General features: G+C 48.8%; 1 protein-coding gene across 6 annotated transcripts in view; it reads left to right on the top strand.

Annotated features, from left to right (window-relative positions):
- Window positions 1-14,008, top strand: part of LOC138797152 (zinc finger protein 84-like) — an 863,099-nt gene extending 849,091 nt beyond the window's left edge. For 4 of the 6 annotated variants that reach the window (XM_069976970.1, XM_069976968.1, XM_069976966.1 and 1 more), the window contains one exon: window positions 11,929-14,008. In XM_069976970.1, the coding sequence (XP_069833071.1) occupies window positions 11,929-13,322 (1,394 nt within the window). In that variant the 3' untranslated portion in view covers window positions 13,323-14,008. Of the gene's footprint in view, window positions 1-6,946; window positions 7,108-7,195; window positions 7,332-7,886; window positions 8,020-11,928 lie in introns of those variants that run through there. The other 2 variants (XM_069976973.1, XM_069976969.1) reach the window with 2 other exon arrangements.
- The last annotated feature ends 254 nt before the right edge of the window (window positions 14,009-14,262 follow it).

Here is a 14,262-nt window from a genome sequence, read left to right as displayed (position 1 = left end):
CAAAGAGTATCATCAATTTCTGCAATACATCTAAAAGGTACGGACAACATACTTGCGGACTACCTAAGTCGCCACCATGTCCATCCCGGGGAGTGGGAGTTAAATTCCCAAATATTCTCCAACTTAGCAGAGCAATGGGGTTCGCCAGAGATCGACCTGTTCGCCCCAAGATCCAACAAGAAGGCGAAAAGGTTCTTTTCTCTAAATCCCCGAGATCACCCGGAGGCACTAGATGCCCTACAGCAGAATTAGGATTTCAAAATAGCCTATGCCTTTCCCCCCTTCCCGCTGATCGCAAGGGTTCTCCAAAAGATCCGTTCAAGCCAAACCATGGTAATTTTCATAGCTCCAGTATGGCCCAAAAGAGCTTGGTTCAGCCTCCTCAAATCCCTAGCCATCCAGGGCCCAGTAATTCTTCCTCTACAGGAGGATTTGTTGATTCAAGGCCCTCTACATCATCCAAACCTGGAGAGGTTATGTCTAGCGGCATGGCTTTTGAGAAGTCCCTCCTTTCAGCCAGAGGACTATCCGACAAGGTAATAGAGACTTTACTAAAAAACAAAAAAGAAGTCACCTCTTCTATCTATTTAAAACAATGGAAGAAATTCTATTCTTGGTGTGGTGACTCGCCACCTGATATGCTCCATCCGGACATACCTAGAATTTTAGATTTTCTGCAGGAGGGTCTGGACAAAGGATTATCCATAAGTACCTTGAAAGTCCAAGTGTCAGCCCTAGGTTGCATATATGATACCCAAATAGCAGAACATAGGTGGATAAGACGTTTCTTTAAAGCAGTAGCCAGGATGAAGCCAAAAATTAAAAACCTAGCTCCTCCCTGGGACTTAAACTTGGTTCTGTCTGGTCTCTCCAAAGAGCCCTTCGAGCCAATCAACGAAATTTCTCTGAAATTCCTAACTATTAAAACTGCCTTCCTAGTAGCCATCACCACAGCCAGAAGAGTGGGGAACTTCAGGCTTTATCTATCATGGAACCTTTTTGTACCGTACTAGAAGATAGGATAGTATTCAAACTAAATCCATCTTTCCTTCCAAAAGTTGTCACAGACTTCCATAGATCCCAAGACATTGTGATTCCATCCTTTTGCAGTAACCCGAAAAATGAAGGAGAAATTTTTTTTTCACAATCTGGACGTAAGAAGAACTATTATCCAATACTTAGAAGTCACTAAAGATTATAGGAAGGCCGAAAATCTTTTATTACAATTCCAAGGCCCCAACAAGGGCAAAAAAGCGACAAAAAGCTCCATCACAAGATGGATCAAGACTGCTATTTGTGAAGCTTATACCACCATGGGAAAAGATCCCCCTACAGGTCTAAAGTCGCATTCCACCAGAGCTATAGCAGCCTCGTGGGCAGCTAGGTCAGCCTCCCTCGAACAAATCTGTAAGGCAGCCACGTGGTCTTCACCCCATACATTCTTCAGGCACTATCGATTGCATATTGGCACTTCTCAGGATCTGGCTTTTGGGAGAAAAGTGCTCCAGGCGGTGGTCCCTCCCTAAAGTCTAAGTTGGTATGTCTCCATTGTGGTGCTGTCATGAGGACGCAATGAAAAGCAAGAATTATTACTCACCGATAATTCACTTTTCTTAAGCTCCTCATGACAGCACCCTTAGATTTCCCGCCCTTATAAGTGTATGATCCTGTATGGTTTCCTTATTATTACACTGAGGGGAGTGGTGGGAAGTGCCCTTTTAACCTCTGTGATTTCCTGTTCCTGATAGGGTCAAGGGTGACGTCCTCCATTGTGGTGCTGTCATGAGGAGCTTAAGAAAAGTGAATTATCGGTGAGTAATAATTATTGCTTTCCCACCGGGATCCCGCGGCACCCCTGGCGGGTTCTCCCGGCACACCAGTGTGCCGCGGCACCCCGGTTGGGAAAGGCTGCTCTAGAGGCCTCACAGTTTAACCCCTTCAAGACAGAGCCCTTTGATGCACAAAGGTCCGGGTCAGATTACTGCAATGTTCCTCCACACCTTCTAGGAGCCTGAGCGCTGTTTTTCTACCTTCAGGGCTGGTTGGGGTGTCATTTTTTTATGCCATGATCTCTAGTTTTTATTAATATCATACTGGTGTAACAGAAAAATTTTGATCGCTTTTTATACGTTTTTTTCTAATGTATAATTTATTAAAATCAGCAATCCTGGTGTTTTTTTTTTTTTTTATTTACGCCGTTCACCGTGCGGGAACAATAATGTTATATTCTGCCTGCTACGATATGTAATATATTTATTTATTTTTTAATATTTCTATTTTTATAATGTTTTAAACTTTCTGTCAGGATTGTGCAGTAACCTAGTGTGAGCTGGGCCTGGTTTTTGCTTTTATGTGACACACCCAATTGCTTCTCAGCATCCGGCAATGCAGGAGTTAATCAGAACTTTGCAAGGACCTGATTACTGCAGCTGTGCGGGCTTTTTGAATGACTTGTTTATCCGCCTGTCTGGAGCCTGTGAGATCAGAACACCGGTCCAATGAGGATCCGGACCGGGCTCTTGGTCAGCATAAAACTAAGCTGAAGGAGTCTCTCAGCGCTGGCTATTAGGTTACTACCCTGATCCCAGCATGCCCCTGCCTACTCCTTTGTTTCCCGTCCTGACTTCCTTTGCTTGCTTGTCTGTTACCTGACCTCTGGCTTTGACTTTAGACTATCCGACTGTTACTTGTTTTTGTACTGCGCTGCCCGTCTGGATTTGACCCTTGCTAGTTTACTATCCGATATTGTGTTTGTTTGTCTGTCTTGTTCTGTGTGCACATACCCAGTGCAGGGACCAGCTTCGTGGTTGTCCACAGCTGCCTAGGGCCGCGTGAGGCAAGTAGGTAGGGACAGTTGGTGGGTTCAGTTTCAGGGCTCACTGTTGTGTCTTGGCCCTACCTGCCCCGTCCTGACACTTTCATTAAGAGGGGGTTTATAAGAGTTTTTTTTTAAATACTTTTAAAAACTTTATTTACTTTTTTTTAAAAACTTTTTATCACTGTTAAACATGCAATCAATAGATTGCATGTACAGATCTATGCTATGCCATAACATAGCATAAACCAGTGTTATCTGAGATCTATGTATAGAGCCTGAGAGCAGACTCTATACATGGATCGCCCATCAGACAGGACAGAGGTAAGCGACTTACTCCCACCTGTCGGCACAAGTGATCGGCACCCAATCACTCAGTGACAGATGCTTATACTGTCACTGAGTTCCTTAAACGCCACAATCGCTATAGATCACTACGTTTAAAGGGGTAAATGAGACGCAGCGTCCTCTCATCACCTCCAGCCTTGGACAAACTGATGTGTGCGGGACCGCTCTCACTGCAGCCACCCCGCACACATCAGTAAGCCCCTGAAGTCAACAGCAAAATTTGGACCAGGGAAAAAAAAGAGCATAAGGTAAGGTAACCTTACAGGAGGAGGGAATACAAAAATACATATGGAAGAAATAGAGTGGAGAAGAGGTGGAGAGCGGAAAAAAAAGTTCCATATTAACGGTAAAAGACCGGGAGGAAACGGAAACATAGGAAGACCATAAAAACGGGACACAAACTAACCACCTGCCCAGCTGGGCTCTGTGACCAGTGTGTGACCAGGTCTCAGGTTCTCAGCAATCCCTGTGTACTGGAGCGGGGAGGGAATGGCCGGTCACACTACCAAACCTACCGGCCATTCCAATAACATTGAGGCCGACATTACTGAATAACAGGACCGGGCTCACAGGAGCTTACACTCTATGGGGAGGAGGAGGAGGAGACACAGGAGGAGTGAGGACCCTGCTCACAGGAGCTTACACTCTATGGGGAGGAGGAGGGGACACAGGAGGAGTGAGGACCCTGCTCATAGGAGCTTACACTCTATGGGGAGGAGGAAGAGGAGACACAGGAGGAGTGAGGACACTGCTCACAGGAGCTTACACTCTATGGGGAGGAGGAGGAGACAAAGGAGGAGTAAGGACCCTGCTCACAGGAGCTTACACTCTATGGGGAGGAGGAGGAGACACAGGAGGAGTGAGGACCCTGCTCACAGGAGCTTACACTCTATGGGGAGGAGGAGGATACACAGGAGGAGTGAGGACCCTGCTCACAGGAGCTTACACTCTATGGGGAGGAGGAGGAGGAGGAGACACAGGAGGAGTGAGGACCCTGCTCACAGGAGCTTACACTCTATGGGGAGGAGGAGGAGGAGACACAGGAGGAGTGAGGACCCTGCTCACAGGAGCTTACACTCTATGGGGAGGAGGAGGGGACACAGGAGGAGTGAGGACCCTGCTCACAGGAGCTTACACTCTATGGGGAGGAGGAGGAGACACAGGAGGAGTGAGGACCCTGCTCACAGGAGCTTACACTCTATGGGGAGGAGGAGTAAGAAAACAGAGCCCCGCCCACTCCTGTCACATGATCACAGGTCCTTCACCACAACCTCTTCTCTCCAGCACTGCTGAGCTCCGCCCCCACATGTACTGGTCACATGACTGTGACATCATCACAGGTCCTACACCTCCAGCATCTCCCAGATACAGAGCAGCTCCTGGTCGGGCAGTCACTGCTGTTGTGTTGTGTGTGGAGATCTCTGCTCCTCAGTGTGTGACCCCAGCAGTAAGGTAAGCTTACAGGAGGAGGGGTGTTACATTGTGTTACTATCAGTGTGACCCCCAGCAGTAAGGTAAGCTTACAGGAGGGGGGATGTTACATTGTGTTACTATCAGTGTGTGACCCCAGCAGTAAGGTAAGCTTACAGGAGGAGGGATGTTACATTGTGTTACTATCAGTGTGTGACCCCAGCAGTAAGGTAAGCTTACAGGAGGAGGGGTGTTACATTGTGTTACTATCAGTGTGTGACCCCAGCAGTAAGGTAAGCTTACAGGAGGAGGGATGTTACATTGTGTTACTATCAGTGTGACCCCAGCAGTAAGGTAAGCTTACAGGAGGAGGGGTGTTACATTGTGTTACTATCAGTGTGACCCCCCAGCAGTAAGGTAAGCTTACAGGAGGAGGGATGTTACATTGTGTTACTATCAGTGTGACCCCAGCAGTAAGGTAAGCTTACAGGAGGAGGGGTGTTACATTGTGTTACTATCAGTGTGACCCCAGCAGTAAGGTAAGCTTACAGGAGGAGGGATGTTACATTGTGTTACTATCAGTGTGACCCCCCAGTAGTAAGGTAAGCTTACAGGAGGAGGGATGTTACATTGTGTTACTATCAGTGTGTGACCCCAGCAGTAAGGTAAGCTTACAGGAGGAGGGATGTTACATTGTGTTACTATCAGTGTGTGACCCCAGCAGTAAGGTAAGCTTACAGGAGGAGGGATGTTACATTGTGTTACTATCAGTGTGTGACCCCCCAGTAGTAAGGTAAGCTTACAGGAGGAGGGGTGTTACATTGTGTTACTATCAGTGTGACCCCCCAGCAGTAAGGTAAGCTTACAGGAGGAGGGGTGTTACATTGTGTTACTATCAGTGTGTGACCCCCCAGCAGTAAGGTAAGCTTACAGGAGGAGGGGTGTTACATTGTGTTACTATCAGTGTGTGACCCCAGCAGTAAGGTAAGCTTACAGGAGGAGGGATGTTACATTGTGTTACTATCAGTGTGACCCCAGCAGTAAGGTAAGCTTACAGGAGGAGGGATGTTACATTGTGTTACTATCAGTGTGTGACCCCAGCAGTAAGGTAAGCTTACAGGAGGAGGGGTGTTACATTGTGTTACTATCGGTGTGTGACCCCAGCAGTAAGGTAAGCTTACAGGAGGAGGGATGTTACATTGTGTTACTAGCAGTGTGTGACCCCCCCCCAGCAGTAAGGTAAGCTTACAGGAGGAGGGATGTTACATTGTGTTACTATCAGTGTGACCCCCCCAGCAGTAAGGTAAGCTTACAGGAGGAGGGATGTTACATTGTGTTACTATCAGTGTGACCCCCCAGCAGTAAGGTAATCTTACAGGAGGAGGGATGTTACATTGTGTTACTATCAGTGTGACCCCCCAGCAGTAAGGTAATCTTACAGGAGGAGGGATGTTACATTGTGTTACTATCAGTGTGTCCCCCCCCCCCCAGCAGTAAGGTAAGCTTACAGGAGGAGGGATGTTATATTGTGTTACTATCAGTGTGACCCCCAGCAGTAAGGTAAGCTTACAGGAGGAGGGATGTTACATTGTGTTACTATCAGTGTGTGACCCCAGCAGTAAGGTAAGCTTACAGGAGGAGGGGTGTTACATTGTGTTACTATCAGTGTGACCACCCCAGCAGTAAGGTAAGCTTACAGGAGGAGGGATGTTACATTGTGTTACTATCAGTGTGACCCCCCCCCAGCAGTAAGGTAAGCTTACAGGAGGAGGGATGTTACATTGTGTTACTATCAGTGTGTGACCCCAGCAGTAAGGTAAGCTTACAGGAGGAGGGATGTTACATTGTGTTACTATCAGTGTGACCCCAGCAGTAAGGTAAGCTTACAGGAGGAGGGATGTTACATATGCTGTGGCCCCTGTATGGTTTGGGGCCCCTGGCTGTGACATAAAGGCCTCGGTAGGACTAGACCCTCTTTGTGCTCCAGTTGTCTCCTCTTCTCCCCCAGACGCTCCTTCTCCTGAATGACCCCCCAAGGATGGAGAAGGACAGGAATGAGATCAGTAAGAGAATATTACACGTCACCTTGGAGATCATCCGCCTGCTGACCGGAGAGGTAACTTCTCTAGATTTCCACCATTGTTGTCTGGGCTCTTTGGCCCCTCCCTCCCCCGCTCTATGTTCTGGATCTGGTCTCCTCTTTGTAGGTGCGGTGGTCTCCAGCACTGACCCCAGTAGTCCAGATGTGTCTCCTCCTCCTCCTCCTCCTCCTCACTAGAGCTCTATACAGGGGGACAATCTCCTCTTTGTAGTGAGGAGGAGGCAGGAATACTGGGCTCAGTCCCCTCATTGTCTCTCTCCATCCCCAGGATTACACCATAGTGAAGAAGACATGGGGGGAGGGTGTGGCCTTCCCCCAGGAGTCAGGAGGGCGGAGCAGGGCCCGGGGCCCCATCACGGAGCCTCCATCACTGATACATGAGCAGAAGATCCTAGAACTCACCCACAGGATGACTGAGCTGCTGACTGGAGAGGTGACACTGGGGAATGCTGGGAGATGATAGAGTAATCCAGGAGGCAGCAGGCTGGGGGGGATGACTGTGTGATCATTGTGTGTGTCAGGTTCCTATAAGGTGTCAGGATGTGGCCGTCTATTTCTCCATGGAGGAGTGGGAGTATGTAGAAGGACACAAGGATCTGTACCGGGGGGAGCAGCCGCTCATGATGGAGGATCAGCCGCCCGGCCTCACAGCACAAGGTAAGAGGAGACCTTCCTGATGCTAGAGAGCAGGGGGGAGGGGCCCCTACATCCTCCTCCTCCCCCCATCCTCCTCCCCCTCCCATCCTCCTCCCCCCATCCTCCTCCCCCTCCCATCCTCCTCCCCCTCCTCCCCCTCCCATCCTCTTCCTCCTCCTTCTCCCATCCTCACATCCTCCTCCTCCTCCTCCTCCCATCCTCCTCCTCCTCCCATCCTCCTCCTCCCATCCTCCTCCTGATGCCATGTAGCAGTGTATAATGGATTGTCTCCCTGTGTCTTCCCTACAGATGGAGGCAGTGACAGGAATCCACCAGAGAGGTGTCCCCGTCCTCTGTATTCCCAGGACTGTCCAGAGGGAAATGTCCCAGCAGACAATCAGCAGGTAGATGAGGCTGATGCTATAGCACTATATCTCTATAGCGCCCCCCGGTGCTGGTGGTTGTTGCTCCTGCACTCATAGATGTGATGAGGCTGATAGATACATGTTGCTGGTTTCTTATGTTGATGTGTTAGATTTTCCCTCCTGTCTGCTGGATTGTACTGAATTGTTCTATATGTCCCATCAGGGGGGAGATCAGGTGACTAATATTAAAGTGGAGGATGAAGCAGAAGAAGAGAGGATGAGGGGCGATCCCCCGTGTATGAGTGAGGTGAAGGAGGAGGAGGCGCCGGCAGCTGCTATACCAGGTAGGGGAGGATGGAGTTACAAGCTCAGGTACTAAGACAAATGTCATTTTTTTTCTGAACATTATTGGGGGGGGGGAGCTGCTTTGAACAACATTTAGATAGATTCTTTACTGTAAGTCACATGGATATAGGAGCAGTAGACTGGCGCCCCCTACTGACTTGTGAGGCAGAGGTTTCTTGGCATGCTCTGTGACCTCTATCCCTGTGCAGGATGGGATGCTGCTGTGTTGCAGGGCCATCAGTTCTTATAGGCACGAGGCCACAGTTACCCCTTCCCGCCAGTAATACGTGTATAGACGTTTCTGACTGTGAGAGGGTTTTTATGCGTGTGGGAACGCTGCAGTGTGGACGGCCCCTCACACATCATTGTACCCGGAGCCGAGCATAATAATAGGCAGCTGCCTGTCATTATCCTCTTAGATGCCACATTGCATAGCGATTGCAGTGTGTAGGGAAGTCAATGAGAGGATAAGAACCTGTCACAGACAGATCGGGACCCCCGCAGCACTACTACTGACAGGTGGGAGGCAGACACCTCCGTCCTGTTGGATCTGCTCTCTTGCAGACTCTATGTACTGATATACGCTATGGTATGGCACAGCATTGATCAGTATATACAGTCTGATTGCAGGTTGTTTAACAGTAAAAAAAAAAAAAAAATCAAGATCTTTCTTTTACATCAATATGATGCAAATAAAAACTAGAGATCATGGCGCAAAAAATGACCCCAAGCGGCCCCTGTAGGTGGAAGAATAAAAGCGCTCCGGCTCCTAGAAGGTGCATTAATATGACCCGGACATCCTGGGTCATGAAGGGGTTAAACATACAGCTGCAAAAAATAATCGGTTTCCCAATTTGATAAAAGTTTCATTTTATTTCTTCTTTACCTAAAAGTGAAGTTTTACAAATATCCAAATTTAGAATAATCAGATGTAAAACATTTGGATGCAGCTGTAGTCTGGGATATGCGATGGCTCAGTGCAGGACGATGCAGCTGTAGTCTGGGATATGTGATGGCTCAGTGCAGGAGGATTGGATGCAGCTGTAGTCTGGGATATGTGATGGCTCAGTGCAGGAGGATTGGATGCAGCTGTAGTCTGGGATATGTGATGGCTCAGTGCAGGAGGATGCAGCTGTAGTCTGGGATATGCGATGGCTCAGTGCGGGAGGATGCAGCTGTAGTCTGGGATATGTGATGGCTCAGTGCAGGAGGATTGGATGCAGCTGTAGTCTGGGATATGTGATGGCTCAGTGCAGGAGGATTGGATGCAGCTGTAGTCTGGGATATGCGATGGCTCAGTGCAGGAGGATTGGATGCAGCTGTAGTCTGGGATATGTGCTGGCTCAGTGCAGGAGGATGCAGCTGTAGTCTGGGATATGTGATGCCTCAGTGCAGGAGGATTGGATGCAGCTGTAGTCTGGGATATGTGATGGCTCAGTGCAGGAGGATGCAGCTGTAGTCTGGGATATGTGCTGGCTCAGTGCAGGAGGATGCAGCTGTAGTCTGGGATATGTGATGGCTCAGTGCAGGAGAATGCAGCTGTAGTATGGGATATGTGATGGCTCAGTGCAGGAGGATGCAGCTGTAGTCTGGGATATGTGCTGGCTCAGTGCAGGAGGATGCAGCTGTAGTCTGGGATATGTGATGGCTCAGTGCAGGAGGATGCAGCTGTAGTCTGGGATATGTGATGGCTCAGTGCAGGAGGATTGGATGCAGCTGTAGTCTGGGATATGCGATGGCTCAGTGCAGGAGGATGCAGCTGTAGTCTGGGATATGTGATGGCTCAGTGCAGGAGGATGCAGCTGTAGTCTGGGATATGCGATGGCTCAGTGCAGGAGGATTGGATGCAGCTGTAGTCTGGGATATGCGATGGCTCAGTGCAGGAGGATGCAGCTGTAGTCTGGGATATGTGATCGCTCAGTGCAGGAGGATGCAGCTGTAGTATGGGATATGTGATGGCTCAGTGCAGGAGGATGCAGCTGTAGTCTGGGATATGTGATGGCTCAGTGCAGGAGGATTGGATGCAGCTGTAGTCTGGGATATGCGATGGCTCAGTGCAGGAGGATGCAGCTGTAGTCTGGGATATGTGATCGCTCAGTGCAGGAGGATGCAGCTGTAGTCTGGGATATGTGATGGCTCAGTGCAGGAGGATTGGATGCAGCTGTAGTCTGGGATATGTGATGGCTCAGTGCAGGAGGATTGGATGCAGCTGTAGTCTGGGATATGTGATGGCTCAGTGCAGGAGGATGCAGCTATAGTCTGGGATATGTGATGGCTCAGTGCAGGAGAATGCAGCTGTAGTCTGGGATATGCGATGGCTCAGTGCAGGAGGATGCAGCTGTAGTCTGGGATATGTGATGGCTCAGTGCAGGAGGATTGGATGCAGCTGTAGTCTGGGATATGTGATGGCTCAGTGCAGGAGGATGCAGCTATAGTCTGGGATATGTGATGGCTCAGTGCAGGAGAATGCAGCTGTAGTCTGGGATATGCGATGGCTCAGTGCAGGAGGATTGGATGCAGCTGTAGTCTGGGATATGTGATGGCTCAGTGCAGGAGGATGCAGCTGTAGTCTGGGATATGTGATGGCTCAGTGCAGGAGGATTGGATGCAGCTGTAGTCTGGGATATGCGATGGCTCAGTGCAGGAGGATGCAGCTGTAGTCTGGGATATGTGATGGCTCAGTGCAGGAGGATGCAGCTGTAGTCTGGGATATGTGATGGCTCAGTGCAGGAGGATTGGATGCAGCTGTAGTCTGGGATATGTGATGGCTCAGTGCAGGAGGATGCAGCTATAGTCTGGGATATGTGATGGCTCAGTGCAGGAGAATGCAGCTGTAGTCTGGGATATGCGATGGCTCAGTGCAGGAGAATGCAGCTGTAGTATGGGATATGTGATGGCTCGGTGCAGGAGGATGCAGCTGTAGTCTGGGATATGTGATGGCTCAGTGCAGGAGGATTGGATGCAGCTGTAGTCTGGGATATGCGATGGCTCAGTGCAGGAGGATGCAGCTGTAGTCTGGGATATGTGATGGCTCAGTGCAGGAGGATTGGATGCAGCTGTAGTCTGGGATATGTGATGGCTCAGTGCAGGAGGATGCAGCTGTAGTCTGGGATATGCGATGGCTCAGTGCAGGAGGATGCAGCTGTAGTCTGGGATATGCGATGGCTCAGTACAGGAGGATGCAGCTGTAGTCTGGGATATGTGATGGCTCAGTGCAGGAGGATGCAGCTGTAGTCTGGGATATGTGATGGCTCAGTGCAGGAGGATTGGATGCAGCTGTAGTCTGGGATATGTGATGGCTCAGTGCAAGAGGATGCAGCTATAGTCTGGGATATGTGATGGCTCAGTGCAGGAGAATGCAGCTGTAGTATGGGATATGTGATGGCTCAGTGCAGGAGGATGCAGCTGTAGTCTGGGATATGTGATGGCTCAGTGCAGGAGGATGCAGCTGTAGTCTGGGATATGTGATGCCTCAGTGCAGGAGGATGCAGCTGTAGTCTGGGATATGCCATGGCTCAGTGCAGGAGGATTGGATGCAGCTGTAGTCTGGGATATGTGATGGCTCAGTGCAGGAGGATTGGATGCAGCTGTAGTCTGGGATATGTGATGGCTCAGTGCAGGAGGATTGGATGCAGCTGTAGTCTGGGATATGTGATGGCTCAGTGCAGGAGGATGCAGCTGTAGTCTGGGATATGTGATGGCTCAGTGCAGGAGGATTGGATGCAGCTGTAGTCTGGGATATGTGATGGCTCAGTGCAGGAGGATGCAGCTGTAGTCTGGGATATGCGATGGCTTAGTGCAGGAGGATTGGATGCAGCTGTAGTCTGGGATATGTGATGGCTCCGAGCGCTGCTCCCCCTCACTGTACAGTCTTACTGATAAATAGGAATTTATTTTTATCTGAACAGAAAATTCTGAAGGAAACTCCATGTTATCCCTGAATTATAAAGAAGAGGCTGGCGCTCCAGAGCAGCACTCCTCAGGAGAAGCCCTCCTCCCCCTTACTGTACATCCAGGACGTCACACTACAGATCTATCATATAATCCTCCTGACCATGAGGAACCTTCTCCTGACCGCTCACACACTGCGACCACAGGGACCGGTCACAGAGGAGGGGAGAGGATGCAATGTGATGAGTGTGGAAAAGTATTTACAGATAGATCAGATCTTATTGCACACAAAAGAATTCATGCTGGACAGAAGCCATATTCATGTTCAGAATGTGGGAAACACTTTACAGATAAATCAAATTTTGTTATACATGAGAGAATTCACACAGGAGAGAAGCCATATTCATGTTCAGAATGTGGGAAATGTTTTATAAGTAAATCAAATCTTGTTTCACATCAAAGAAGCCACACAGGAGAGAAGCCGTATCCATGTGTACAATGTGGAAAATGTTTTGCAAGCAGATCAGATCTGGTTATACATGAGAGACGTCACACAGGAGAAAAGCCATTTTCATGTTCAGAATGTGGGAAATGTTTTACCAGCAAGCAAAGTCTTCTGACGCATGAGAGAATTCACACAGGAGAGAAGCCATATTTTTGTCCAGAATGTGGAAAATGTTTTATTGATAAACAAAGTCTTGTTACTCATGAGAGAGTTCACACAGGTGAGAAGCCATATCCATGTTCACAGTGTGGGAAATGCTTTACAAATAAATCAAGTCTTGTTACACATGAGAGAATTCACACAGGGGAGAAGCCTTATTCATGTTCAGAATGTGGGAAATACTTTATAAGTAAATCCCAGCTTGTAAAGCATGAAAGAGTACACACAGGACAGAAACCATATTCTTGTTCAGAATGTAGGAAATGCTTTGCAAATAAATCAAGTTTAGTTACACATGAGAAAAGTCACACAGGAGAGAAGCCATTTTCATGTCCTGAATGTGGGAAATGTTTTTCAAAGAAGACACACCTTGTTGCACATGAGAGACGTCACACAGGAGAAAAGCCACATTCATGTGCAGAATGTGGAAAATGTTATAAAGACAAATCCAGTCTTGTTACGCATGAGAGAACTCACACAGGAGAGAAGCCATTTTCATGTTCATTTTGTGATAAGTGCTTTTCAAGTAAACCAAGTCTTGTTATTCATGAAAGAATTCACATGGGAGTGAAGCCACATTCATGTATAGAATGCGGTAAATGCTTTATAAGTAAATCATATCTGGTTAAACATGAGAGAAGTCACACAGGAGAGAAGCCTTATTTGTGTTCAGAATGTGGGAAATGTTTTACAAGAAAGTCTTATCTTCTTACACACGCAAGGATTCACACGGGAGAGAAGCCATGAGACAACAGTGTTTGATGTTCCTGCATAGAGTATGTTATATCTATGGTGAAAGAGACCCCGGTCCACGTGTAGAGACATCCTGGAATATCAGAGTGGCCCAGGAAGAGATGACTGAATGAGCATGGCAATTATAACCAGAGGACAGCTCTCCCTGATGGCCACCTGCCAGACCTTGCAGACTGGACAATGAGGAGACGACACCTAGAAGGAACGGTCAGGATGCTGGAGACACTGCCTGAAGTTTCCTGACCACTGTGCACAGTCAGGTAGGAGGTCTCCTTGAAGCAGGCCCCCAACACCCCCCTCACCCCCGCACCGGGCTATATAAATAGGAGCTGAGGAGCTGGAGTCGTGGCCATCACCGCTGTGGGATTGTGGAGAAGCCGTCACTCAGGGGAGTGGATGGGGCCTGTGGATCTCAGGGGAACGAGGATCTGAACCTGCCTGGAACCTTGATTCCTTGGCGTCTATTACTGTATCGGTGCGGAGAAGCTGAGGCTGTAATGGAGGAGGACGGCTCGGAAAGATTCCAGTAACTACAGACTGTTATGTGTATTCCAATCACTACACAATGGCTCATATACACATCATACACTAGGCCTGGGTTATTGGGGGTCTGTGGTCAGTAACACTAGGCCGGGGTTATTGGGGGTCTCTGGTCAGTAACACTAGGCCTGGGTTATTGGGGGTCTCTGGTCAGTAACACTAGGCCTGGGTTATTGGGGGTCTCTGGTCAGTAACACTAGGCCGGGGTTATTGGGGGTCTGTGGTCAGTAACACTAGGCCGGGGTTATTGGGGGTCTGTGGTCAGTAACACTAGGCCGGGGTTATTGGGGGTCTCTGGTCAGTAACACTAGGCCTGGGTTATTGGGGGTCTCTGGTCAGTAACACTAGGCCGGGGTTATTGGGGGTCTCTGGTCAGTAACACTAGGCCTGGGTT

Source organism: Dendropsophus ebraccatus, chromosome 7, assembly GCF_027789765.1.
Source record: "Dendropsophus ebraccatus isolate aDenEbr1 chromosome 7, aDenEbr1.pat, whole genome shotgun sequence".
Lineage (NCBI taxonomy): Eukaryota > Metazoa > Chordata > Amphibia > Anura > Hylidae > Dendropsophus > Dendropsophus ebraccatus.
Note: the sequence above shows the minus strand (reverse complement) of the source record. Positions and strands in the feature narration are given on the sequence as shown.